The sequence below is a fragment of the Pithys albifrons genome, chromosome 4 (assembly GCF_047495875.1).
Source record: "Pithys albifrons albifrons isolate INPA30051 chromosome 4, PitAlb_v1, whole genome shotgun sequence".
In the NCBI taxonomy this organism is placed as follows: Eukaryota; Metazoa; Chordata; class Aves; order Passeriformes; family Thamnophilidae; genus Pithys; species Pithys albifrons.
In genome coordinates this window covers 23,702,054-23,730,018 of record NC_092461.1, presented here as the reverse complement: position 1 = coordinate 23,730,018, position 27,965 = coordinate 23,702,054, and the positions used below count along the sequence as shown (strand labels likewise).

Sequence of the window (27,965 nt, the reverse complement as noted above, 5' to 3'; positions counted from 1 at the left end):
AGGACACTTAGGAAAGACAGCACAACTAGAATTTCACTGGCCAGATAGTTCTAGTCTAAAGCATTTTGTAAATAGCTTTGCTCCCTTGAGAAATCCATAAAAGGATACTTCTTGTTCAGATTATGATTTGGTCTCATTAGATCCAGTTCTTAGTTTTGGGCTGTTTAGACAGTGTCCCAGAAGTGTGTTCTCTTGCAAGCTAGTACTACATATGAAAATTCTTCCTGAATTTCAGGTGGTGTGCTGAGAAAAAGTACAGAAATCTAAAATATACAGGGAAAGAGAAGGCTGTCCTTGAAGAAGGCATTTCTCTTGTTTCCCAGTGGTACACCAGCTGTCATTTTCAAGAGGTTGCCATCAGTGTGGTTCCCGAAGAAATGAAAGCAATAGTGGAAATGAAAAGAACTCGGAGTAATAACTTGTAAGCTCTTGTATCCCTACACTTCCATTTTTCTGCATACACACACACAGATGGAAAGGCTGACTACTAAATGCTAGCTCTGGTTTATGCCAATCCAGTCCCCAGAAAAACCTGCTCCTTGTTATTGTTCCATTCTGAGACCTGTTCTCCTGCTGCTGGAATATATCTATAACCACTGTTATAGCTTAAAGGCTCTTAGGTCCAAGACACCAGAAGCCTTGTCTATTCAGCTGGTAAGTAATATTTATGGATTATAAGGTAAAACCAGTAATAGTGCCAGAACTTCAGGAAGCAAATCTCTTTAAAACCACACAGCATGCTGTATTACAAGCAACTACTGAACTAGAGGGCTTCATAATAACTCCAGGATCCCTATGCACAATACTGCACACTCAATATATACTGGCAATACTGTTTCCTGGACATGTTGACAAATACATGCAAGGCCTCCAGACTCATTGCTGCTGTACAGTGATGCAATGAGTTCAGAATACACCTCCTTCTGGGCCACAACGGATGGCTTAGAGATGGGCAACATGACCAACTAATGTCACAAGTAACCAAGCCTATTTCCTCAGAAAGGTCCAGATGCAGTTGATCTCTATTACCAGTGGGACTTTAGCAGTAAATGGAAAAGCAAATACACTATTTAGTCCCTCTAATTTAACAGCTAGGATCTTGCAGCTGATAAATACCAAAAGATACTCTGCAGTCATGGAGAATACACCTCCAGAAACAGTGTCTTAATGTAGACTTTGTGCTTAAGGATAACAATAGCAGAGAGATGGGTATCTTACTATTAAAATAAAATCTTAATTATGGGGAAGCGATGAGCAAATTGTCACTGTGGAGTCTCCTTGTCTCCTGCATTTCCTTTATAATCTGTACCTTGCTTTCAGTCTTGCAGTGTCAGAGAAGTTCAGGTGAATTAACTTTAAATAAATATAGAATCCTTCCTGAAGAACAACCCTCCTACAAGATCAGAGGAAACACTACATACAACTCTGAAGTGATAAGATGGACCATATTTATATGCCCTCCTTCTGAAGCTGATAGCAAAGCTCACCACATCATACCTATTTGTACTGCGTCAGAAGTTTTGGCAGGAATAACAAGTTGTCACACATGGCAGAGGTTCCTCTCCTGCAACCTGGGCACAGAATTATGCCAGATCATGGCATGAATCACCTGACTAGAGCAGAACAGGCTTCTTTTCCTCAGTCATGTGCAGCCCAGGACAGCTCAACCAGAACTTGCTCCTTCTCAAATGCCCAAGTAAGAAGAACTCATCAGTTATTTGCCAGAAATCTACCATTCCATTCCAAATTAAGATAATGTTCTATTAAGGACATATGACCAGGCCTTAAACTAGAGACTGCCACAAGGTCATGGACATGTTTTTTATTTTGCTAAAAAAGGTAGCATTTTGTTTTATTTTGTCAGTCCTCAAGCAGAGTTCAGGTCTGTCTTACTGAGCACTTCCTTTTCCCTTTTTGTTAATTTATGTGGCATCAGACAATGAAGTTTCATCTTCACTTAAGCAAAATAGGACTAAGGGGAGTTCATAACCACTCACCATCCATTATGTTGGGAGTGCACGATATTAAGCCAATATTTGCATTTTTTCATAGAATTCATTACAGCAAAATCTTGCCTCCTGATACACTTAAACCAGAAGCATGGCTAATAGTATCACTGGCAAACATTACACTGTTCTTTTTCCATTAGCCAGATGTGCAACTAAAGTATCTGCCATATTTACTGAAGGTGGTGTGAAGAGACAGTTCAACACAAAGGAAGTCAGTAGTATAAAATAATTACAGAAAGTAACTGGAACATATAAAGGCGGTGCCTGTCCCTCAAAAGTTATTAAAATGTTATTGAATACAATTTCCAACTTTTAATTTTGCATTTGACTAGTTTTTTAAAGCAGTCAAGAAATAGGTATTTGGACCTCTCTTAGCATCATCCAGTTATTCACTATTGTAGCTGACTGCATACTACATTTAGTTCCATCAATGTCTCTAACTATGACAGAATGTTTCTGTTGATTTACAATGAGCACCTCACACCTTGCCATGCTGTGCTTTAGAATCTGCACTACCTAATTCTGCAATGATTTAACTTCAGACAGAAAAAAACTCACCTTACACAATCTTAAGAGTCTGGGAACATACCTCAAGAGACTGGAGCCTTCTCTTCTAGGAAGTTACAATAAAGCCCAGCAATTACTTTCAAATAAGGAAGCTGACAACAAGACTTTACATGAGTGCTCTGTTACCATTAAAACAGGAACTGACTGCTTGGCTGAAAATAGTAAGGAATGTTATTCATCTTCACAGCTCAATATGACGTTCATGTTCAATTTTGGGTGTGGAAAACAAGGATCAGAATTTGACAGTGGAAGATTTTGGTTAATAGGAGGATTTATGAAAACATACTTCTACTCTTCTACTTAATGAGCTACTGTTAAATTGGGTTGTTACATTTCATTACATCTAACTACTACCACAAAGGGTAGCAAAGATTTAGGACGGAATAAGACCTATTTAATTTAATGAAAAAAAATTTTGATTTCAATAATTTTTCTGAGTAGGGGACATTATTGACTTGCTGCTGCAGCCTATGGATAGTATCACACGAAGTGCTGTTGTATCAGTTGAGGCTTTGAAGCATCTGATAAACTCTGCTTCTTATTACTTTAACCTATTAAAAGAAAAAGCTTACAATGTCACTGCCGGAGAGTGATGATACAGAAGATGCAGATGAGCCAGAGGATAATTGTTGTGTGCTGCCCAATGACAAAGCCAGGTGTTGATTGTAAGATGGTTCAGAGTCCCTGTTCTGTTGCTGTTCTCCATTGCAGAGAGCTATCTGGTCTCTTATTTTCAACCTATTATCTGTTAAGAGAAAACATAAGTATCATTTAAGAGCACAGAATACAAACATATGGGCCTTGAGGTCTAAGAGGAGCTGCAGTTTAACAAGCTAATTGAAAAACAGGCTCAGAGAAAACTAGTCTTGGGTTAGAAAGTTACGAGTTCCTTTTATTTTTTCCTATATATCTGAATGATTAATTTCAAGGCAAGAGTATTTTGATTACATCAAATTCAAGAAAAAAAAATTTAAGTCGGTTTCCTGCTATACCTACCAAGTTCAGGTGATAAATTAATTTTGCTCCCCCACTTCTTTTTAATCCAGGCCCTGTAGTCAATCACTTCTTGGGTCACTTTGATGATTCTACCTAATGTGCTAAAAAAATTTTTCAATTAAGTATTAAACAAAGACTGTTGGTTACATATTTGCAAGCATTTTAACAAGCAACCAAATTATGCTAAAAGTCAGTTTAAGACACCCCTAACCAAAGAATCCTTTTGAACTTTCATGTTTTTAGTGCACCATTTAATCCACAGAAGCACCACAGTTTTTATATTAGTATATTATTTTTCTTCTACCATTCCAACATGCAAGCACTGACACATAGGTAAGACTTGTACTCTGTATTTCTAAATGGAATGCATCTTAATTATCAAAAATGTACATGCTGATACCAGTGTACTCAATAAACACAACTTATAGTTCTTGCATTTCTCCATACAAAAAGTTATTCCACAGAATCTGGACTACAACAGGTATGGGATGCACAGAAGACACAAATATCCCAACACTGCAACAGACTGTCTGGAGACAGATACCTTCAATAATCCTTGCTTACAGACTTACAAGACTACTCGAAAGGTGTTAAGACCCTGACAATTATAACAGAAGTACCATGGAACATGAGATAGTGGAAACAAGAAACAGATTGGCTCCAAAACTGGAGCAAGTTAGAATTTTAAACAATTTGTAACAGTAAAAGGCTCAGAGAAAATGCTTATGTGGTCCTGGTGAAGAGTGACCAGTTATCAAAGTAGTGTTTTTCCAACATGGCTTCTGAACATTCACTTATTTGAATTGTACTTCTTGAGTAGGAATTGTCTTCTTGTTTAAAAGCTGAATTTTCAAGCTTTCCTTTCATTAGAGTCTAATGGCTGAAACACTGACTATAAACTCCACGCTCAAGATGCATAAAGAAATTACTGTTGTACAAAAACATACTGTGAAAAGTTACCACCTTGGAGCAGGTAATGTTATTTTAGTTTTGAGATTCTTCAATAGTTACACTAAAGTTTATTTTGTATTTTACACCATAAAGATACATTGCACCTGTACTGGAATTTTCTTTTGATTTGAGAATATAATGGGAAAGGTAGAACATCCAAATCCTTAGACTACCTTTATTAACTATTCACAGTAACACTTAGAAAAGTGTCACTAATTCTCCTACTGTCATAAGTATTATTACTTCATGCAAGACTAAAAACCACACACTCCATGTTGGTCTTCCAATTTTAAAGACAGATCACTGTTTACTAAAAAAGCCAGTCCAGCATTTTAAGCAAACATTGAACCTAATAGTATCATTTAAGTTACAAGTCCGACAGCTGCAGATGAGCCACCAGGACAGAATGCATGTCATCCACCTTCTACTTATGTAATGTAGATAAAATGATGCATGATGTAAATAAAATCTTGAATTTCACATGAGGAATTAAAGGTGTGATTACAATTAAAGATCTACGTTATAACAGGTAATTCTTTGGGAATCACAGTTCAATATCTAAGTAGAGCACACTAAGAAAAGAACAAATAAACCAGAGGATTACATTTTGTTAATGTATATTCCCATACCGTAACAGCATTTGAAATACTCAATGCAGTTCTGGTTCCTCAGTCTCAAAAAAGAAGCTGAGCAAGAGCAAACAGAATGAAGACAAGGGATGACCCAAACTATACAGAATCAGCTTTGGTCCTAAAGCTGCAGTTCCCAAGAAACCAATGTCAGTATGGGACTCAACATGCACCTGCTGCATCTCTTCAGCACCAGGATAGGGAAGGAAATCTGCAGTTAAAAAGTTGCATCTGTGAATGCCTTCAGAAAGAGTTGAGCCAGAAAATGAACACAGACTGAATAACACAAGCTCTTATGGTAAGGAGTTTATCAAGTCTGAAGCTTCTTGGAGTACTTTCCCAGAAACAAATCAAAGCCTGAAGCATCTTGGAGTATTTTCCCAGAAGGAAAAATCAAGAGTCGTGATTCCATATAGCAGGAGGGAAAATGATGTTTTCAGGTGTACAGGCTGGAATTTTCATCAGACCCAGTGACTGAAACACCAAAAATGCCTGCTATCAAATAGCTATAATGGGAGAAACTACTGCCACACCAACAATTGTGGCAGAATAGCACATACAGAACCAAGGAATATGTCCTCTCACCAGGCTCCTTTCAAAAAGCAGAGATCGAGTACCTAAACTCTCATTTTTGGTAGAAAAAAAGGAAATTCACTAAGTTATAAGGTCAAATTTGCTTGTACAGCAAAATTAAAAACATTCATTATGAGACATCAGAAACTGAAGCGACTGTGGCTATATTGCCATATACTTAAGGCAGAAGCAAAGAACGAGGAAGCAAGTGTGATCAAATGACATACCGATCTCAAAGAATACTATTTCCTATGTATGGGACTCAACCATATCCATGGGTTCAAATAATTATTTCTTAAAGTAAGCATTTAAAACTTATCCTCAGATCTGTTTTCAACACTGAAAATGCTCAGGAACAAAAACCCTGTTAATCTACCCTGCCTTTATTCTGAGGAAACATCACTTTTAGCACTTTTTATTTGACTGAGGCCAGAATTTCTTCAGATGTGTAAGACACAACTCTTCAAAGATTCTTGTCTGGAAGACATGGGAAAACTGGTTAATAAAATTAGGCTGCTCTCTTGTGAAAGATGCCTCTAAGATTTTTTTACCCATATGTGCTAGTTTTGGCTTTAGTCAGCACAGGGGCCCCCATTTAGGCCTCAGTTTTTAGCAGGCCCCAAAGGATGTGATGTAGATTAGAGGGGACAGATATCATCTGACTTAAGCAGCCAAAGAGGTATTTCATGTCATCTGACATCATCCGGAAGTGTCGGGGAGTATAACAAGCAAGGAGGGAGGAGTTTTGGTCTCTTTCGGTCCATGCTTCTGACCAGGAGGGTTCCTACTCCCTGACTGCTGAGATTAGGCCCTGCTGCCGGTCCGCGTGGCTGTTTACCCAGGGAAGTGACCATATTCCTGTTAATTCCTCTTTCCCTCTTGCTGGGAGGTTCCCTTTGGGGAAGAGGTTTGGTTCGTTTGAAATTTCGCTTGTTAGCTGGGGCAACCTTGGTGAGTCTGTTGTTTCCTTTCACTATGTGTTATTTCATATTCTGTGTTAAGTTTTCCTCTTTTCTGTATAAATATAAAAACCTCACCGTGTTCAAAGCCTCGTTTCTGCTGTTTTCCCTCACTCTTCTTCTCTGGGAGTGGACTTTTTGACTGGGTACTAGGCAGTTGGCATCTTGCCAACTCAAACTGTAACACCATATTACCATATAGGAAAACCAGGAATAAGCTAGTTACATAACTGGTTTATTTTATAAGAACTCAGAACTTCTTTTTACACACTGCAAGACCTTGGTTCACAGGGACACTTTTTAGCTGTCATTATAGCAAAAATACTGTGCAAATCAACCTTAAGATCACTCTTAAAAGGTTCAGATTGATAACATCAGATTCGGTAAAATCAAATAGTAAAGCTCCAGTCAAGCTCCACGTGAACAAGTGAGTAGCAGTGCACGAAAAAACACCAAGTCTGTGAAAGAACAGTCAAAGTAACTGAAATATCCCCAGGTATTAAAAGTGTAATATAATCTAAAAGCACAATAAGGAGCACCTGAGAAGGATCTGTTTGAGCATGAGGATTAAAAAGTACACCCTTAAACCTTTACCCTGACAAACATCCTGCATAAGAAAAGCCAGCATGGCTGATATCTTTTAAGAGAAAGTTTGCATTCTAGTGACAGCCACCACCATTCAAGATGTGAAGCAAAAGAAGGCCTGTTTCAGATAGCACATTTCTCCTCTCTGTGTCAGCAGATCCAGCAGGCAAATTTAACATTCCTTTTGACAGCTCCCCGAGTTCCCTGGACTATTTTGGCCAACCAGTGGCAACTTAAACCTAACACAGCCTTGTCAGCAGTTAGATCAGTTGAACTGTAGGCTAAGAAGTGACCAAACAACTTTCCAAGCGGAGAGATGGAAAGATAACTTTATATATGGCTCAGACTATAGTTGTTTTGAAGACTATCATCTGTAAATGATAACTATAAACATGCAGTAGCACACCCTGCCAAGGCTTTCTCAAACTCTGACCTGCTGGCATAACAGTCCCTTTCCTTCATCCACCTGCACATGTCTGGCATTAATACAGAAAGCTTCCAAAGTCCTACTTATATAAGGGCACATGACAGCAGAACCAAGCCTTTCATTCTCATTTCATATGACCTCCTCTGCTTTCCAAACATGACTACACAGCTCTTTAGGGAGTCAGTCTGAGCATACATTCATCTCTGAACTATGCAACAGACCAGCATGTCAGACAACATCCTGATCTGCAGAACATACATATTAACCTAAGGATGCACCTTTGTCACACATAGATTACCATAACTTACAGCTGTGTAATGGTACAATACCACTCTCTCACTCTTGACCCAAATATGAACTACTCCTGCTTCTCTTGCTTCTGATCTGCCCATCAGTCACACACTGGATCAACCTCTTGACATGACAGAAGTGTTGAGATTGTTTTCAGTCAGACCAGAGTCCATCTGACTGACCCTCTGACTACAGGATTGCTAGATCTGATCCAAGGTAAGATTCAGACTGAAGGAAGGAAAAGCACAGCTGACAGGAGACAGTCCACAGGTAGTTAGGCTAGACAAGGTATAATGTGAGATTACACCTTAATACAGAGGCCATGGATGTGATGGTAGCAGATAGACCACTGTTTCAAAGAAAACAAATTAATAAGCAAAAGCTCGGTGCCAAATATCTGCTAAGGTTTCCTGTGGTTTATCAAGAAACAGAATAAAACTGGAAAAATGGTCAGACTCGAAACTGTCTGTTCAAAGAAGAGAAACAAAGCTGATGAAGGGGCTGGAGCAAAAGTCTTACAAGGAGTGGCTGAGAGAACTGGGACTGTTTAGCCTGGAGAAAGGGCAGCTCAGGGTAGATCTTACTACTTTCTATAACTACCTGGAAAGGGGTTGAAACCAGGTGAGGGGCAGTCCCTTCTCCCAGGTAACAAATGAAAGGACAAGAGGAAATGGTCTCAAGCTGCACCAGGGGAGACTTAGCCACGTAAATGTGGCACTGAAGGATATGGTTTAGTGATGAACACAGTGGTGGTTGAGTTAATGGCTGAACCCAATGATCTCAGAGGTCTTCTCCAATCTAAATGATTCTATGACAATATCACTCCGCAGACAAAAGAAGTTAGCACGCTTAAGATGACATGCTATTCTTGCCTAGAGACAGCCTGGGCAAAGACCATAGTATGTGCTTGGAACAGCTTTAGCAACACTAATCTTTAAAAAGGAGCTATCCTGTCCATAACTGTATTTTAAAGCTAGACTCGTGCCTCTGTGGCCCTAAATATTAGGAAATCAATCATGATTTTCAATCATCTCGGCTGATACCAGAACACCAAACTTTACCTTGAGTACAAGTTGTACCGATTCAAAATGTCTCCTCATTTTCCTCAGGAAACTCCTTCTTCCAAGATGACAGGAAGCTGTTTGCTCTCACACAATCAACCAAACTGTCTATCAAACTCCCCTGAGCTGTTCTTGAAATGGGATGGGTGAGACTGACTGGGGACAAGTAAGTGTTAAGGTAATTTCTGTAGCTATAAGGATTATCTTCAGGACTCAGTTGAACAGTTCCCACTCAGAAGAAAACTTTTCCATGTCAGAAGGTAGCTTTCAACCTCCACTACACCTAATATGCTGTATTTGGAAGTTTGAATGAAGATTGTGGTAAGAGTGATTTCAGTGGACCCTCTATCATTCTGTGGGACTTGTTACTACAGAACACTGAGAGGGAAAAGGCCTGTGCCAAAGGACTAAAAGCTGATGTTTTTCTCCCACAGAGAAAACCAGAAGGAGCAGCTGGCTACAAAGCCTTAAATTAATTCAGATAGTTGGTAATTTGAGTTGGACAGACCCAGGAAAAGAGCAGTAACAATCATCAAGAAAGATTTTAAATCTACTGACATTGACATCTATACAATTGAACTCTGTACACAGAAACCTTCCCTGGGAAGAGATGATATGAATTCAAACCCATCAGACAGTTCAAGAACAAACCATTCCAACTAGAGAAAAGTTACCCCCAATTAGGACAAAAGTGAATAAACTCAAGTGAGTCTGGGGAGTTCAGCCTTGTCCAACTTTTATCCTTTCAAGTACTCCTCATTTAGTCTCAATCCTGTAGCAGAATATCATGTTATTGGTTTTAAAGGCAGCCCATTGTTTACAGTTATGCTACAATTCAACTTACCACTATCAAGTTTAGAAAAGGGAAAAAAATGGATCAGGACCAAGGGCTCCTAGAAGGTTAGGCTTTAGGTCAGGCCACCAGAAAAGTCTTTATACAGAGCATAGACCATTCTGCCTTACAGGTGGAAGAGGGATCAAACACACATAGATTACTCAAGCACATCAGGTTTAACCAAGAACCTCAGTTCCAAACATGGACTGTTGAGGTCCTGCCACAAACTTGTTACTAAACAGCTCATCCTCCACCTACAGGTCCTTTGGCACTGAAAAAACTGGTGCTGAAGCAACTATTTGCATACAGGGCTTTGTTCCTGTTGTGACATTCCTGACAGAATGGCAAGCCACTGCCAGGACAGGTTCTGAAATTTAGACATCACTGGCAGAGACAGTGCAGAACTTGCAGACAGGTCATACCAGGACACCTGAACATGCTGCTTGGGACTGCTCCACAGGTTTGAAGTTGTGACAAAATTCAAACATTTGCCCAGATTTAGTAAGAAGTGCAAGTACATGTGAAGTGCATATATTGGTAACACCTGAGGCTTCCATTAAATGCATTACAAATATACTTTTAATGTCTTTAATAAATACAGATATTTCATAAGAACATTACTATATCCTTCAGAGAAACAGAGAAGTTAATGGAGGCCAGGATCCAACATACAAGCAAAACCTCAGGAATCCCTAAATTATTGTATACTTAGGTAAGAACAAAGTATCATTCAGCACCAACAATTGCCAGTCAATACACATTTAACAGACAGACCCTTAATCTATCTCAAATGTCAGTAATGCTTTGCACCACTTCCCCCATAGCTCCACCACAGGGCAGTCTCAACTTTCATAAATTTAACCACTGAAAACCTAGAGGATTCATGGGCACTAATAAAGTACTGACAGTTTTAAATCCACCATCTACTTTGATGTAAACTTACTACAGGAAAACTATTTCACCTTCCCATGACATTAATGCTGGAAGTTTACATCATTACTAGTTTTTAGTTGTATCAAGATCATTTTCATGTTTTCCCTTCTTCCCCTTACAAAAAACAGAGAAGTTGCAAAGGTGAGAGCTGAGAAAGTACCAGTTGTACAGTGTTTCTATGAAAAACACTGAGCACTACACTAAAAATAGCATGTCTACAAATATGCTCCTTCTAATGGCAGTCCTGACATTACAATGAAACCAAACTGATTCTTTTAATATTTTTTTATATATAATACTTTTAACTCCTCTTTTAATTTTTAAATAAATATCAGGTCTTTTAAAACAGCTTTTGGGGTCATGTCTTAAAGAACTAGAGAAATTCTTAGCCTTATTGTCTAGTTTTCTGTCTAAACAAGGAATTTGATTACACACATTTCTTTCCACCATATTACAGACATACATCGTACCAAACATGAAACCAGCAAAGTCTTCCTTTGAAATACTTTAAGCAGAAATGTTTGAGGAAAGATCAATTATCTACTGGTTCCCTTTCACAATAAGAGAATCTCACATTGGATTCATCTTGGGTTTTATCATACTCTCTTAATTTCAGTGCTGCACATGGAGGCATTGCACTCTCATATCCCTGGGCAGCTTAAGTTTCTGTACAGACTTCAGCACAACTACATTTAAAGCACAAAGAAAATATTCCCTTATATTGATCTAGACCCAAACATTCTTAACTGATTACACAGACAAATGGATATTTAAAAAGTGGACTAATTACCTCTCAGAATCTCTGTTTGGATATGATCTTGCAAGTGGTGATACTGCATGGCTAAGAACAATGTAGGCGTAATCAAAAACTTGTTTCACTTGCATGGCACCGTAAGAACTTCTGCCAACATCGTTTCCTGAAATAATGGGACAGTCATCAGATCATCTTTTTTAATATCAGTAAACATAAAATTATTCACACTGAGGACTCAGAAGCTTTAACAATACAGCTTTAACTCTGTTCAGGCTGGTTATTGCATCCTACTCACATCAGGAACAACTAAGTGTACCTATCTCAAAAATTTAACCTTAGGAATGACACTTAACATTATGCATTCAATTTACCACTTTGAAAACAGTCATGTACCAGCACCTGAAAGAAACAGAGCACAGAGATCAGCTTAAAGCTCTTATAGCTGCCTTTCAAGAGTGAACCTACCAAGCTTAAAGCATCACATCTCACCAGCAGAGTTTCTGCAGGCTTAAAATGACACTTGTACAACCACATTATCTTCATTGGGTCAGATATATGCACATCAACCACCACTTAAACTTATCAAAATTAGAGATTAATAAACCAGCTCATACAGACTATTTATCTCCACAGGCTAAACCAGTTTGACAAAATCTACCACAGGCGATTCCAGAAGTTTGTACAGCACTGTTTTTTGATCAAGTTAGTGGTGCACTCAGCTGCTCTTCTTTAGACATGAGTGACATTTAAACCAGAATTCCTTCCAAATCCAGTGCCATGTGAGGAACTGGAGAAGTTAAGGACACGGTATAGTCTCTGTATCAGTGAAAACGTACAAGAATTGGTCTCCAATTAAATACCTAGAAAGATTTTGCTTTTACTAGCATGAAACACTTGGGGTATTTTGTTGAAATATTTGGCAGCAGACACCAAAAGTTCACTGTCAGCATTCAATTTAAGAAATACAAATAAAACTTCCTTCAAATTGAATAAAATACAGACTAGATCTTGAGTGGGTAGAAAACTGCTTACAGTGAAAGGTTCCCTCCTTCAGAAAGATGTGTGAAATGCTGTGAGAACACTGGAGAGGGATGAACCACTGAACATGAATCTTTTAAGCTTGAAAATCAGATTAAGGCCCATGATTAAAAGAAATTAATGAAAAATCTGCTTTGAAAATTCATGGATAAAGGACAGAGGAGGACTGAATAAAATGAGGCTGAATTTGACTTTGGAGAAACTCTTCACTCTCCTAACTCTTTCGTCCAGCAAGCCATTACAGACAAACATGTTGAGATCTATCATCCAGGGAGAAAAAAAAACAGTCTTGACTTTACTATTTGACAACACATTTTAACCCTTCAAGATCCTCCAACATTATGCCACTGTAACAGAAAAGCACAATCAATGACAACGAATTGAGAACATAAAAGCATTTTGGGAAAACAGAACTTTTCCAGTAATTTACACAGTCAAATAAAACTGATCAAGAAACACTTCCTGTTTACTGAAGTAACTGAGTATCTTGCTCTGAATGCACCGCTGGAGTATCCAGCAGCTACCAGGCTCAGAATTACAGCAACCTCTCCGAATGGTTTATTTACTATTGGACTCCCTTCTGAAGTAGAAGCAGAGATCAGTGTGGGCTTAGGACAGTGAAACTAGAGGAGTATTCTTCACAGAAGACTTCACAAAGGACTTAGTCCAAAGGCAGGTGAAAAGCGACAAAGGTATTTCAGTGGTCAAATCAGAACAAAAAAATGTTAATTCTACTAGAAAAGTAATGATTAATTCAGTATAGGTTTTTCAGAGGCAGAACATTTGTGTTCAGCAGCAGTTGCCATTCTCTCTATTGAAGCAGATTTGAGAACAAAGGCAGAAGAGCTCATGGGTAGTTTCCTGGACTGCCTCACTCTGCACCTGTATTTTATTCATAGAAGTGTCCAAATAAACAAGTCTTAATCAATTATATAGTCTAGAGAGCTTCTGACTTGCACTGCAGCTGGAGGTGCCGTGAATTGCACCAGCCAAGTCAGTGCAGAGATGGCTGTACCCAATCAAGAAAGCATCATATTATTGAAGTCAAAAGATTGTATATTTACATTTTCTTCTGCAAGGTCACTCTCCCTAGAGTTATGTCTTACACAACTGAGCATCCTTCTTTTGTCACAATCTAAACTAATCACCTAAAGCATGTAACCCATATGTGCTCCTTAAAAAAAAAAAGACATACTTTACTCCTCAGATGTACATTAGCAGATAATGGTGTGTGATTTCATGTATAATTCAATCCTTATTCTTTCTAACAACACCTTCATCCCTAAAGGCACGTGCCCAAAGTTTTCATTATTCACTATCAGTATTACAACTCTACCAGGTAGCCTTCCTTTATCTAAAGCAGTTTTAAGAACACAGGTAAAGGTAAGACCATGATCTAGCGCTGAAGCAGATCCATTTATGTTAAGCTATTAACCTTTTTGCAAGATTCAGCATTAAAGAGGTTCTTTCAGATGCTAGCTTCAATATTATTGTTTAGAAACATATGTTTTATACACACATATATTTATTTGCAGGTTCTAATGACAAACAGCAGATATTGACAAGCTGCAATCAATAATTTTGGGCAGCCATTAACACAAGAGACAATTCCAACAGTTGTCGCCAAGCTAATTACTTCCTGTACTTGTGATCTATCAAGATGCAGAAGTAAGCAACATGAAACTTAAGTCCTCCAAGTTAGAGTCACTCTTTGAAGAAAACGCATTGAATTTAAGGTTTAGAACTTTCATTAGTGCCCACAGCAATTCAGAATACAGAACATGGAATGGGAGGAAAGGGAGCAGTAAAGGTGGAACTCCAAGTTTTAAACTGTGTTAGAGTGACAATTTTAACTACTCTCACCACTGTCATTATGAAACAAGATCAAAATCATTCCTGTTCTGAGCATCAGAAATGACTGGAGGACCCTGATAATCACCCGATTCCCAAAGGCATAACATAGGAAGTCTCCCTAACAGTCTGCTGCTCAAGTGCCAAGCTTGTTTTACAACCACAGATTAAAAATTTGTCACCTGCAACCAAAGTTATGTCCTCCAAGTCAGGATACTGCTAGAACAACTCCACACAAACTTTTTCTAAGATGGTATCATTCGCTCTGTTCCAACATATTCCTGTGAATAGAATTCTGAGTGCCTGGCTTTGCAGTTCCCCGAAATAAGTGCTTCCAGTTTTTACACATCAAAAAAAGGACAACTGCTTTGAGAAACTGCAATGGTGCAGCTACAAGATGTTTACAGAAATTCCTTCCTTTGGATGATGCTAAGGGAATAATTTTCCTCTCACTACTCTGTCCTAGCACACTAACTCAAGATGAAACATCGGACTATATACAAAGATCAAGTATAAACAGCTACTTCAAAATGCATCACCAGCAGATTAGTCTGACAACTCAAGTCTATATTTCAACACACTTCCCATTTTAAGTGTGGATTCTTGACATTTTTGTTGGAATCTTGGTTCTCAAATAACAGAGGTTATAATTCTCCAGCACACAATAATCAGTCTTTGAGAATCTCAGAGGAAACCCTTGGCACCCAGGAGAATCTAAACAAAACCCATTACAACCAAAACAACAACATAATATTTTGATGCCTGTTCCTACTAAATTCAGGAACTGACAGAAGGTACTGAGCAGGTAGAACTAAAGTATCATACCCTTCTGATGACACCTTCCATCTGTTAGCCAGATATCACTATTTCACACTGAAAAAAACCACAGTTCCTCCAACTTAAAGGAACTAATCCCACTAAATGTATTCCTGTCCTCTACAAGACTGCTCAAAGCTATTCTTATGAGTTATACTCTTCAGTATAACACTGCTGGACTAGTGCATAAACTCACAAGAGGGACTTTTACACTACTTTGATAATCTGAGAAATTACAAGGCTTTTTATTTATCCCTATATTTTTTGTCTCATTTTTGGATTAAGTTTTGATGTCTCCTTCCAAGGCTTACCTGAAATTTAGAGATAGTTGTGATCAGGCTTAAAAAAAGGATTGAAAAAAAATATTTAAGACTTGTGCATACAGGGCAAGCACAGGTTTGCCATGGCAAAGATTCACATAAGTTGCTACAGAGTTAAGTCAAGGGATATCAATGTCCACTCTGCCAAAATACTTGTTCCCATCTCCTTCACAGCACTGCCACCAACCCTCAAGGAGTTAGACACTGAGTGGATCTAAACACAAACTAATCAGAGACAATGACTTGTCAACTGGGCAAGGTCCTGGACCCTTGGAAAAGCTTTTAGTACTAAGACAGAAGTAGGAACAGAACTAAACTGATCAACAGAATTCTAGACACTATCTACATACACTTGACAGGTAATTTTAGATACTGCAGGAACATGTGATTAAGTCTTTATCTAAAGATGCTGTACTCATGAGATCAGATTCAAAGAGCCATCCTGTACGTTCTATGTAATTTTCCTCCTAGCTCCATCAGGCATGTCTATGGTAGTTGCCAGAAAATACCCTATGGGACACAGTGGTCAGATAACGTCAAGCTATTGTCAGATTCATTTCCATTGTCAAAACACTATCTTCTGTAAGAATTACATTATCTCATCCCATATAAACTCATCTAGAATTTAATTCTTATCAACTCTTCGATAGCATTCAACTAGTTATCTTTCTTCTAAACTACAGTTCTTTGCTGCTGCAAGATTTATGGTAGGAGGAACAGTTCAGAACCCATATTGGACTTGAATTTTTTTTCTCCAAAGCACCATTAGCAGTGATTAAACATTGTGTAGCATACATAATTCATTTTCCTTCAGTCCCCAGCAGATAGGAAAAAACAGAACTGAAGGGAAGTAGATGTTTTTGACTCTAAACAATTGCTGCTATTCAGATGGGTCCTTAGGCGAGTAAGTACAGGGCTCCTGAAGGGAATCTCAATGACATAATGGCAGTTCTACAAAATCCCACCTATGCCTGGCCAAGCATAAGAATCACAGTGGACACAAACTCAGAGCTACAAACATGTTAGACAAGTATCATAGACTGCAACCTGTTCTAAAGAACTATGAACATTCAGCATATTGAGTATTTAGAAATATGTCAGACTTCAGCCCCTGATCCATGGTATTTGCTTTAAAAGTGCTGTCCATAAAAGCAGCCTATGCACAAGATGTGACAGTATGGAGTCTGAGTGTCAACTACATTTTAGAAATACTAATGCTGAAGTCCAAATGAACTGAAAATTGACTTTGGTAAAAAGCTGTTTCGGAATTTTAACTACTTGAGACACCTAAATAGAACACAAGCTGAGTATTTTAAAGCTGGAAATGTTTTTGAGGCTCTCAGCCAAAATCAATCTTGATTATTTCAGCGGTTACTCAACCAAAACCAAAACTTTAAAAAAAATAATTTTATGTTACTTTCAAAAGTGCATGCAACTGTAACTGCCATTCTCTACAGGTCCCTGTGCAGCACAGAAGCCATTTATGCAAACCACTCTCCACGTCTGCACTGTAGTCAGCTCATCCTCTGCTGTACACATACAGACAGACACCCATATTCCTATGCAGTCTCTGTGCCACCACCCTGCAGGACAAATATCTCATCTGGGGCATTTCTTTCCCACAAGGTATAATTAATCTGAAGTATGGCACCACAAACTGTGGCAGGAAAAGCTACACCTTCCATTCTAGTTTTCATAATGAACAATGGAGAACTGTTCCTACTAACAACTCCTGCTCCCAGGATTTCCTAGACTTCTTCCTTTCACTGCCTCTCAGTGCTGTCAAAGAAGTTTATCATATACTCAACAGAGTTCTGAATTTCCAATGCATTATGCAACTGCACTGTTTGTGTGCAATCCAATTTACTCATGCTATGAATCTTGGGAGACTTCAGGTCCATATTGCTTAGCCCTTCTCCATAACTGCACCTCTACACCAGCAACAGTTCCTTCTCAGTGCAGCTTCTTAAATTATGACAGACTAACAAGCTGTGAGAGCACAAGTTGAGCCAGAGTCCTTGAATACTGCAAGAAGTGTACAATCTTACCAGGCAGGAGAGGATCTTCAATACATAGCATAGATGGTCTGTATCCATTAGTCATGACTTTCATGATTTCTTCTTTGGCAATATAGGCACCTCCATTTTTTATTCTAATACCAGTTTTCAAGTAGTTAAAATTCCTCCCATAGAGTTCAAAAAATTCTATTAGAAGCATTCCAAGGTTTTCATCAGCTCTTCTGGCATCAATTCTTGGATGTAGCTGTGACAAAAAACAGTTTTTTATTATTAAAAATACAGTTTTTCAGACCATAACACAGGGCAACAAAAAAGCTCTAAGTCTGAACATTCATTCTTCATGTACTTAAACTACTCTCACATAACCGAGAGGGGGCAGCACTTCAGCAGTATCTAGAAGCCAAAGAATTCTCTCAACCTTACTCTTGCAGTTTTTTGAGGATTAGGGAATTATTTTCCCTAAGTCAAAAGTAATAAAGAAGTTACTGTAACTAAATTACAGCTTAGTTCGTAACAAAGTAATATCTGATTTTCCACTGAAAATCTATTCTTCAGTTTTCAGAAAGAGCAGGAAATCTATCTGCCCGGACTGAAATACAGTTCTTGTCTCTATTTCTATATATTTGGTACATAAAATCCATGGTAATATTTCAATCATCATCATCTGCAGAAAATATATAGGTTTTTTCCATTATCACAGCTGCTGAAAGACACTAACTCTGTATTTTTCACACCTGTAGAAAGTTTACTATCACAAAAATGTATTAGAAGACATTGGAACTCATTTCTAACATTGTAACTCAGTTATTTCATCAGTTATGTACAGCACCGGCCAGTCTTAAGCATGTCAAAACCTAAACAATATATAATTAAAAAACAACCTGACTGTTGGATTTCATCATTTTAATAAACACTGAAAGTAACTACTCTGCACATTCAGAACCAGGAGTCCATGAAGCAACAAACTACACCCTGGCAGATTCACGTAACACCATCAGGATGATTCAGGTACAGACCCCATATAGAAAGCAATGTACAGTCCCCAAGATTTTCATAAGGCTCCTGCTGCTGTTTCACTTCACACAGGGAATAGAAGTTCTCACATATCTGAGAGGCAGTCTATAGGAGATGTCAGCAGTCAAACACTTAGAGTCGTAACAATAATGCAGGGGGGAGGAGGTCAGAAGAAACAGTACAATTAAAAGAGCATAGATAAAAAAACCAAAATATTTTAAAAAACATAGGAGAAAATAACTAACAGACTTACCTGCAGGAAACTAATTGCCATTAAAATTAGGCTGTAAGAGCTAATTCCTCCAGTAAAAACTTCATTCAAATCCCTCTGAAGGAGGAACTGTTTTAACACTAAAATCAGGTAAGGCAGCAAAGAGTATTTCTGCAAAGCAAAATAAGTCTTAGCAATGACAATGTCAACATTCCCACACAAATAAATAACTACACAATCTCAACACACAGAGTCATCTAATAAAAAACTATTTTCAGTGGTGTGCTCTAAAGTGTTTCCACAGGAAGAACTGAAACATGGGGGGGTTTATTCGAGAAGCTGATGAATAGACTTCAACTCTTATTTGATCGAAGAGCTTAGGTATCAAATTTATTTCCTACCCAAATATAAGATTTTTATATCCTTCTTTGAATGCCAGTGTCACTTATTATAGGCAAAGCTTTCAATCTGACTCATACTTTAACTACAAAGCATAAAAGGAAATTTAAGTATGTAGCTTGTTTTTTGAAAGTTTAGCAAGTCAGTATTCACAATCAAGGATCACAAATTCCAGGTAAGCAAACCTTGAAATCAGATTTGCTTTAGCAGCAAAGTTAAGTACCCATCAGCAGATCTAAACATGACTGTAGAAGTCCTTTCAGTGTACAGGTTTATTCATGCAAACACATAGCACGTGAAGGGAACAGTGAATAGATACCAACAGAAATTAAATTAAAATATCCACGTTTAATTAATATTAATGAAAATAGTCCTCAGCAATATATTCTCAAGCCATATCAAAACCCATAAGCTACGCATCTAGTACATCCCTGGTAAGTAGTATAACATGCACTATATGGCTGATACCTTCATGTATTCCTTGATAAATCGAGCTGCCTTCACACCAGTTTCAACATTAAAACTGATGTCAACTTTCACTTCTGTCTCCTGGTCAGTAAGTTTTATTATTGGCACCTGAAAAGATTAAAACAACATTATGAATCCAGAGAAATACAACGCTGGTGCTCTTTAGCTTACTCAAGACACACAGATATTACCAGTCCAAATCAACCCAACGATCAAGTCTGTCTTTCTGAGAAGAAGCAACAATACTTTAATTCGAGTGACAAGCGAGCACCTTTTAGTTTGATGATTGAAAACACGTGCAACTACAATCACATTAACTTAGAATCACTGTTACACTCTCCCATCTATTACTGCAGCCTTCATAGCTGCAGTGTCAAGTGTTTGGTAAGACAACTAAATTTACTTAATTTAACAACTTGCCCCTGTTAATAGATGTCCCAAACTCAACCTGTGGGAAATGAACTCCTCTGAACCAGCACTGCACAGTTCATTTGCTAAACTGACAGAAGACTAACCTAGCAGAAAGCAATGTCTGATGGTTTATCAACCTGGATTGGTTCACTGTAGAATCAAATGAAAGCCAGAAGAGATAAAGCGAAGTAGGAGTAGCAATATGGCAGCAATAAATTATTATAGAATGACTGAATATGTAGTTCAGCCTCATATCACCACCTGGAAGGCAGTACCTTACAAAACCACCTTAAATCATAAACATTATCAGCTGCAGTTTGGGTTATTTTAAATTCAACTTCTTGTATTTTTAATATGAAATGGAAAATTATAAAGAGCAGAAGTATAGAATCATTTTATCCCAAAAGCAGAAGGAATAAAGTAAGAATTGCAAACCTAGCCTAGTGCCATTTTCCATCACTAACTGGTAACAAGACTCCAAAAATCCCATTTGTTCTCAAGTAAACCACAGACTACCAGAGCTACTGTTATGAACTACTACTCCAAGGGAAGCCACAAGAATATTCTGGACCTAAGAGTTACCCAGTTTTGGAGACCACAAAACATAGCAGCTTGCTAACAGAAGTTTGGGATATTCAGAATATTCACAAAATTTTCATACATTGGGTTTTTAACATATTCAATGCAATTTGTTAGGCTTACAAGATAGATGCAAGAGATAATATGCATCAGTTTCATAAATAAAGTTCTCAAGCAACATATTTTGGAAGGGAAAACCAAACCTTAGCAAACTTCACTAAGCCACCTGAAACAAGACAAGCTGAAAATCATGTTGCAGGATAGACTGCTCTATTCAGTGGCCCCTGGTTAAACAAATTCCCATCAAAGGCCAGTGGAAAAATGTTATGCTAACAGTCAATTTATTTTACTGGATATTTTGTAAATACTGACTTTCAGATGATTATTGACAACACAAGTGTAAGTTACAGCCTTCCAGCAAACACAGCACACAGAATACAACTGTCCATGTAAAAGACTACACACTGTTGCTAAGCACATACACATTCTACTGAAATCTTGCACAGAGAGCTTAAGACAATATAATTTGCTTCATGAATTAAGTACACCATCACCAATATCTTAAGGGGTCTGCAAGTTTTTAGTTCAGCATTCCAAAGACTATTACTTACTGTAGCTTTATCAAGTACTTTAATGGAATACGGTTCAGCCACATTGTGTTTCCTTAGTGCCTGCTCCAGCAGCTGTAAAGGAGGCCTTTCCCATTTCCCAAAAACAACCAGATCAATATCACTAGACAAAAAGAACATAGAATGAAATCCATTAAGTCTAATGCATAATACACCAACAAAAAATACAGTAAAATTGGTGTTCTACATATTACAAGTCCTACAGGGTGATCATTTTGCAACTTGCAATCTAGATTCTCGATAAGCTTCTTTTAGGAACATTAAGCAAGAGACTCTACTTGTGCTTTAGGACCCAAAAGCAGCATCCTAGTTTCTTGCTTCCAGTTCCCTGTTGAGTTCTTTGAGCTCCTCTCCCTTTTACCTTTCTTCTTCCCTCTCCTATGACTTCCACAGTCCAATTTTATCTCTCATCTATATACCTACATTGACAAGCACGCCAATAGTCCCCAACAATTTTTATCACTGATTGCTATTCATAGAAATGACATTCCCAGTGCTTTACTACTGAAAATTTAATCAGCGTCAAGACAACATAGTCTTTAAGACAGAGCTACACAGGTTTTCCACATCCAGAAATTGAACCACTACACAATATAAACACCAAATGAAATAAGACATTTTGCTCTCCAAAACAACAGGAATACACCATGGTGATGGCTCGACTTTACACAGTAACTCTGTGGTAAGTCATACACTCTTAGTAATTAATCTTATTTAACAAAACACAATCTTTACACAGGAAATACTGAACATTCGATTTCATTGTATGTTTAAAAGGGTCAATAAGTTAATAGAGCAACATGATGATAAATCAAATATTTATGGCAAATCTTGAAGTTCAAAATCATAGAATCAATTGGGTTGGAAAAGACCCTCGAGATCATCAAGTCCAACCCTTGGTCCAACTCCAGTCCATTTACTAGATCATGGCACTCAGTCCCACGTCCAATCTCAGTTTAAAAACTTCCAGCGATGGTGAATCCACCACCTCTCTGGGCAGGCCATTCCAATGCCTGATTACTCTCTCTGCAAAGAATTTTTTCCTGATCTCCAACTTAAATTTTCCCTAGCAGAGCTTGTCCCCTTGTCCTATTGCTGAGTGCCTGGGAGAAGAGACCAACCTCCACCTGGCTAGAACTTCCTTTCAGGTAGTTCTAGACAGTGATGAGGTCACCTCTGAGCCTCCTCTTCTCCAGACTAAACAACCCCAGCTCTCTCAGCCTCTCCCCATAGGGCTTGTGCTCCAGTCCCTTCACCAGCCTTGTTGCTCTTCTCTGGACCCGCTCCAGCACCTCAGTATCTTTCCTGAAATGAGGGGCCCGGAACTGAACACAATACCCAAGGTGTGGCCTCACCAATCCAGAGTACAGGGGAAGGGTCACTTCCCTGGTCCTGCTGGCCACGCTATTTTTGATACAAGACAGGATCCCATTGGCCTTCTTGGCCACCTGGGCACACTGTTGGCTCATGTCGAGCTTCCTGTCAATTAGTACCCCCAGGTCCCTTTCTGCCTGGCTGCTCTCCAGCCACTCTGTGCCCAGCCTGTAGCGCTGCAGGGGGTTATTGGGGCCAAAGTGCAGGACCTGGCACTTGGCCTTATCTCTTCCCTTTGTCACATGAAATTGTAGGCAAACGTTTTACTGATAGTTTGGCAGGTTACTCCTCTTTGAAATTTACCATTTCTCTAAAAGAAGAAAAACTTTTACATAGAAGTAAACTATTACTTACCTAGTTGGAAGATAAAGCCCTGTACTAAAGCTGCCAAATATCTGGACCTAAAAAAAAAACATGCCACGGAAATATTTTGTAATTATGAATGATCACTTAATTTTACTTAAGACGACTTAATATTTTTCGGAACTTGTTAAGGAAATAGCCCAATCAAAAAGTCCTATATACTCTGTTAAGCTTGTATAAATACACTTTCTTACAGATGCGCTTTTTCTAACATGAAATGAATACCAATCCTGCTAGCAGAGCACAAATTTAAACATGTCCTTTTCATTGTTTATTTCCAGTTTGACAGACATACAAACTTTTATCAATTTCCTTCCTTCCTGCTCCCTTTCCTCACAGGACAGCTCTACTGAAATTGAAAGAGTTTAAGGGAATAATTTTTCCAAATTTTTAAGTTTAAAAAACATCAAATATATCTAAACAAATAATTCAGATAATTACTCCAGATTTTACTGTTAAGGATGTCTATGAAGTAACAGCAGGTGTCTGTGTGTGGAAAAGAAGGGATGCTGAAGATACATAGATCCACAGTCCACATCCAATACTTTTAGTGTGCTTCCAGTCTAAAGAATTGAGACCTTCTTCACCCTCTGATAGAGCAGATCACAATTTACAAGTTCACTTCTTTCTTCCTATGAAAAGGCTGGGTAACACTGGGCCATTTCAGTGTTTATATCCATTTCCACTAGGCAGACAAATCTTACTATGAAGGAAAAACTCGGGCGAGGACTATACAGGAAAACACAGACGAGGATGAAGTAGATGAGCTTTACAGTATCTTTAGCTCAGTGCTGGCAGCTCAGAGGCCTCACTCTCGGACATGGAAGGCTAGAAAATCACAGTGCTGTGATACATTTTTCTGCTTATAAATGACAAAGCTACCATCTGGTAATCAAAAAGGGGATGCTAGAGATACAGTCTGCAACACATTCTTTTTGAATGAGCAAACCTACTCACTGGGTAACAAAGTATTTGAAATTACACCAACTTTGGTTGCAAGGTATCTCAGGCAGTGCAATTTTCCCACTAAAGCAGGGCTGAAGTAATCCCCCTGAATGTCAGACTCGAAGAACAAACAAAAAAAAACCCAAAACTGTGTTTAACTGCTCTTTTGTAAAATATTTTTATTTACAAATATCCACAGAGTCAGACTCCTTGCAGAAATGGACACACAGGTAGTCAGTATCGCTTTAACATTCAAAATTCAGTTATAAGACAATATATTTAATAAGCTTTTACTTTAAGAAATGCACTACTTAAATTGGACAGCTCTTCCTATTCCCAGTTCTCAAAATGAAAAAATAATCAGTAGCATTCATCAACCAAAAGTCTAGGTTTGAAATTTTCCCCACTTTTTAAAATGAACTGCAAATACTGGAAAACCTGCGATATCAAGTCAATTGTTTAAAGTTTGAAGTGTTATCTGTTCGTTTCTAAACCAGAGAAAGATAACAGCAAGGTTAAGTGAACCAAGCTCTACAGTTTATTACAGAAGCAAATCACAACCTAAATTACACTCACATCAGCTGTAGGCCAAAGATCTTTGATGACTGTTTCTATTCTTTTTACTACTTCTCTTCTCATAGCTGCTTCTTCAGGACGAGGGGACATGAAGTCATAGAAGTCAATTATTTCTTCATGTAGCCTAATGGAGGAAAGTAGGATCAGTTATAATGACAATTTAACTAATACAATAAATTTTACTAGAAACAGGCCATAGGCTTTATTTAATATTACCCTTTAACCAAAAGACTCAGAGTGCTGACTCCAGTAGATATTTACTAAATTTCTTACTGGTGCAAAAGTGGACATCAAATTCAATTCCCGATTCTTAATAATTATTTTCTTTAAAAAAACAAAGTCTTAAAAACTACATAATGATGCAAATGTGAAGTCACACTAAAACAACAAAAATCTTCAAGTAGGTTTAATATTCCAGCAGTTCTTACTTCTGTCCATGTGGTAGCTTACACAGACTTGCAAACAGACCACTGGCATTGATAAGTTCTTGTGGAGGGCAATAAAAGGACATTGGAGTATTTCTTGATGTGACAAATGGAGATTCCTTTGACACTTAAGCCCTTCATTAGCCATTAATTCATACAGGAATCGACCTTTCAGCTGAACTCAGAGCGAGAAGTGTTACATCTATTCTCAAGTGTAAAGTACCTTAATACCAGTATTACATGAAGAGTTCTGACACTGGAACCTTACACACCTATTAAGCCCTTTAGTTTCCCATCTCTCAATACTATAGAACACTTGCTGCCAAATTTGAGTTTTCAGGTGGATGCCATGTTGCTTTCAGTGGAAAAGCATCAAGCTATGCCAAACAAAAAGATGCAAATAACTACTGCTGTGACATTTTACAAAGACATCTTTTGATGTTGACATATTTCTGAGATTTCTAACACAAGAAACTTATCTAGTCAACAACAGTGAAATTCAAATACCATCCTAAAACCAAAAATCTAACTATAGTTTATATATTTAGCCTTTCAAAAGTAAAATTTAATACATCTCTAGTAGAACTCTTCACCTGAGACTCCTGCAACTCATTTTCATAGCTAATTCTCCCTCAAACAGATACACCTGATTTTTAAGTGTCAGGATTCCTTTTAATACACAGAGACTTCAGCAGCAAAGCACAAAGGTATTTCCAAAACACCTACATATTTAGAAGTACCATTTACCCTTTCTCTCATCTTAAACTGAGCCTGGATCCATAATTGAACATTTAAGTCCACTGCAGACTTAACTAACATTTCAAACTGTTGATGAATCTACCTGGCTCCAAAACTTTCGAGCAAGATAGAAAATGCAAACTAACATGACCCCTGTTTTATTTTGTTTATAGAAAGTGTGCTATTTTTATCCTTTGCAAGACAACAAAGCCAAAGAATAAAATACTCAAATACACCCAACAGCAGTGGGGCCAAACAGAAGACTTCCTATTCTCCTGCCTATAAAAACCTGCACTAAGTCGACACAGAGTGAAAGCAAGGAGAGGCAGTAAAGGGACAGCCATTCTTCCAAGGCCCTAGTAACTTCATTTGGCATACTTTCGGGGTGGATCCCATCCATGATGCCTATTAGCTCAAAGGACTTTTCTTCCATTGATTTTTCCAGGTCTCTTAGTCCATTTATGCTTTTGTCATACATGGCGTTCTGTGAGAATTTAAGTGTGCATTAGAATAATGTGCTTTACTTTAAAGTGCTGCCTGGTGATGATTTTATCTGATGCTCTTTTTCTTCAGTCAAAAAAGTTATTACTGGCAGTTCATCTCAAAAATATAACACTTCTCAAGCTCTCAATTCATGTCCATTTGTCTCTAACCATCAGCAGTTTTCCAAGCTACCGATTCTCACTGGCTTCTCATTCCTTAAACAAGAGAAGTCCAAAGTTGGAGCACTGCTAATCTTCTTCAGCTTGTTTTCAGTTTGCACATTTTCTGACAGGTGGGCAAAAACACACACACAGACTCAACGTAAAATTTTGCCAGCCAGTCCATGACACACATGCTTTCATTTTATTATCCCTACACTTGCAAAGATTGCTGCTGTTACTTGAGGATATCTGAGTACACAGCTGCTCTTCAGAAGAAACTATTATGAAAGAGCTTTAAGGTGTTTTCTGAACAAAACCACCAACATAAAGCCCACCCACTGGGTATATTCAGCCTGAATTACTTTTCTTCAGTGATGATTCTGTACTTACTAGAATTCAACTTCACCAGCAAATTTATAATCTAATCAACAAAGAACTCCCACTGTGACAGTCTGCAGTCAGTTCTAGCTTTATATTACCCTTTCTATCCTTTTCTCATTCATTTATTCCCTCCAAGTACTTGTGAAGATATCAAGCAAAAGCATCCTGAGTAATTCTACTGGTAAACTTCCGTTATTTAAAAGTAAATATTTTATTCTTTCCTTTGGTTATTTCTAAGCAGCTAACCCACAAACCCAGGACACTTGTAACTGCTCAGTTTTTACAAACATTTCAAAAAACAACCTCAGAAACATTCTTCTGAAAGAAAAATCCAGCAGTTCTGTGTTATCAGACTGAACACAGAAATATGGATTAACAATGAATCCTTCAAGAAAGAGACCTGTGAGACACAACTACCTTTATAAAAACATGTACTGCTTTATGTTTGGTCATGCAAGTAAATTCTGTTTTCTTACAGTATCTGCCCCATCCAACCACTATAGGAGATCCAGACATTCCTGGAAAAAAACTCATTTACAGTAGCTGTCCTGTATTAGGGAATGAGAATAAAAGGAGTCTCAGTTCCCCCATGCACTGCAACTTCTACCATACACAGCACAGCCTTTCAGAATCAGCCATTAGTGTGTCAGCAAGCTCAGAAAAATAAGCCAACACAAGCCCCTTCACTTTGATGCCTCACTGAGCTTCTGTTCAGAAGATCAACACAGTCACAATTCTTAGTCATATCATGAAAGACTCAGAAGATCACCCATCAATAGTCTACATTTCCTTCCCTGATCTACTTTTTAATATGGAGTCAGCTTCACATTCTTGACTTTGCACTGGCAAGACAGTACTTTGTTTAATCCTTCAGTTTGCACAGAACAACAGTAAAGGGTCAGATAACCAAAAATCATTTAGAGTTCAAACCATAACCATGGCTAATTCCTCTGAAATTCTTTGGCATATACCACAAGACATGTCTGTATAACTGGTATCATTCTGCTGATTGGATTTAAACACTCTTACTGAAATGTAAAATGACAGTTGCCTGGAGTCAAAGCAAGTTCTCATGAGAAGTCTCTTACGTCCTTCTCTGACAGAAAGCAATACAATTAGTTCACTTGACTTCTCCCAGGTGCCCTTTCACATCTCTCTATGAGCCCTAGTGACTTTGGCAAAGTTTCTTGCTTTT

The 27,965-nt window shown here is 38.1% G+C and overlaps 1 protein-coding gene across 2 annotated transcripts in view; it reads right to left on the bottom strand.

Moving 5' to 3' along the window:
* Nucleotides 1-27,965, bottom strand: part of TENT4A (terminal nucleotidyltransferase 4A) — a 59,482-nt gene that overhangs the window by 20,325 nt on the left and 11,192 nt on the right. For both annotated transcript variants that reach the window (XM_071553659.1, XM_071553660.1), the window contains exons 2-10: nt 24,583-24,706; nt 23,053-23,099; nt 21,307-21,427; nt 19,706-19,813; nt 18,881-19,009; nt 17,644-17,857; nt 11,607-11,733; nt 3,573-3,673; nt 3,149-3,321 (exon numbers count right to left, since the gene is read on the bottom strand). In XM_071553659.1, the coding sequence (XP_071409760.1) occupies nt 3,149-3,321; nt 3,573-3,673; nt 11,607-11,733; nt 17,644-17,857; nt 18,881-19,009; nt 19,706-19,813; nt 21,307-21,427; nt 23,053-23,099; nt 24,583-24,706 (1,144 nt within the window). The remainder of the gene's footprint in view (nt 1-3,148; nt 3,322-3,572; nt 3,674-11,606; nt 11,734-17,643; nt 17,858-18,880; nt 19,010-19,705; nt 19,814-21,306; nt 21,428-23,052; nt 23,100-24,582; nt 24,707-27,965) is intronic.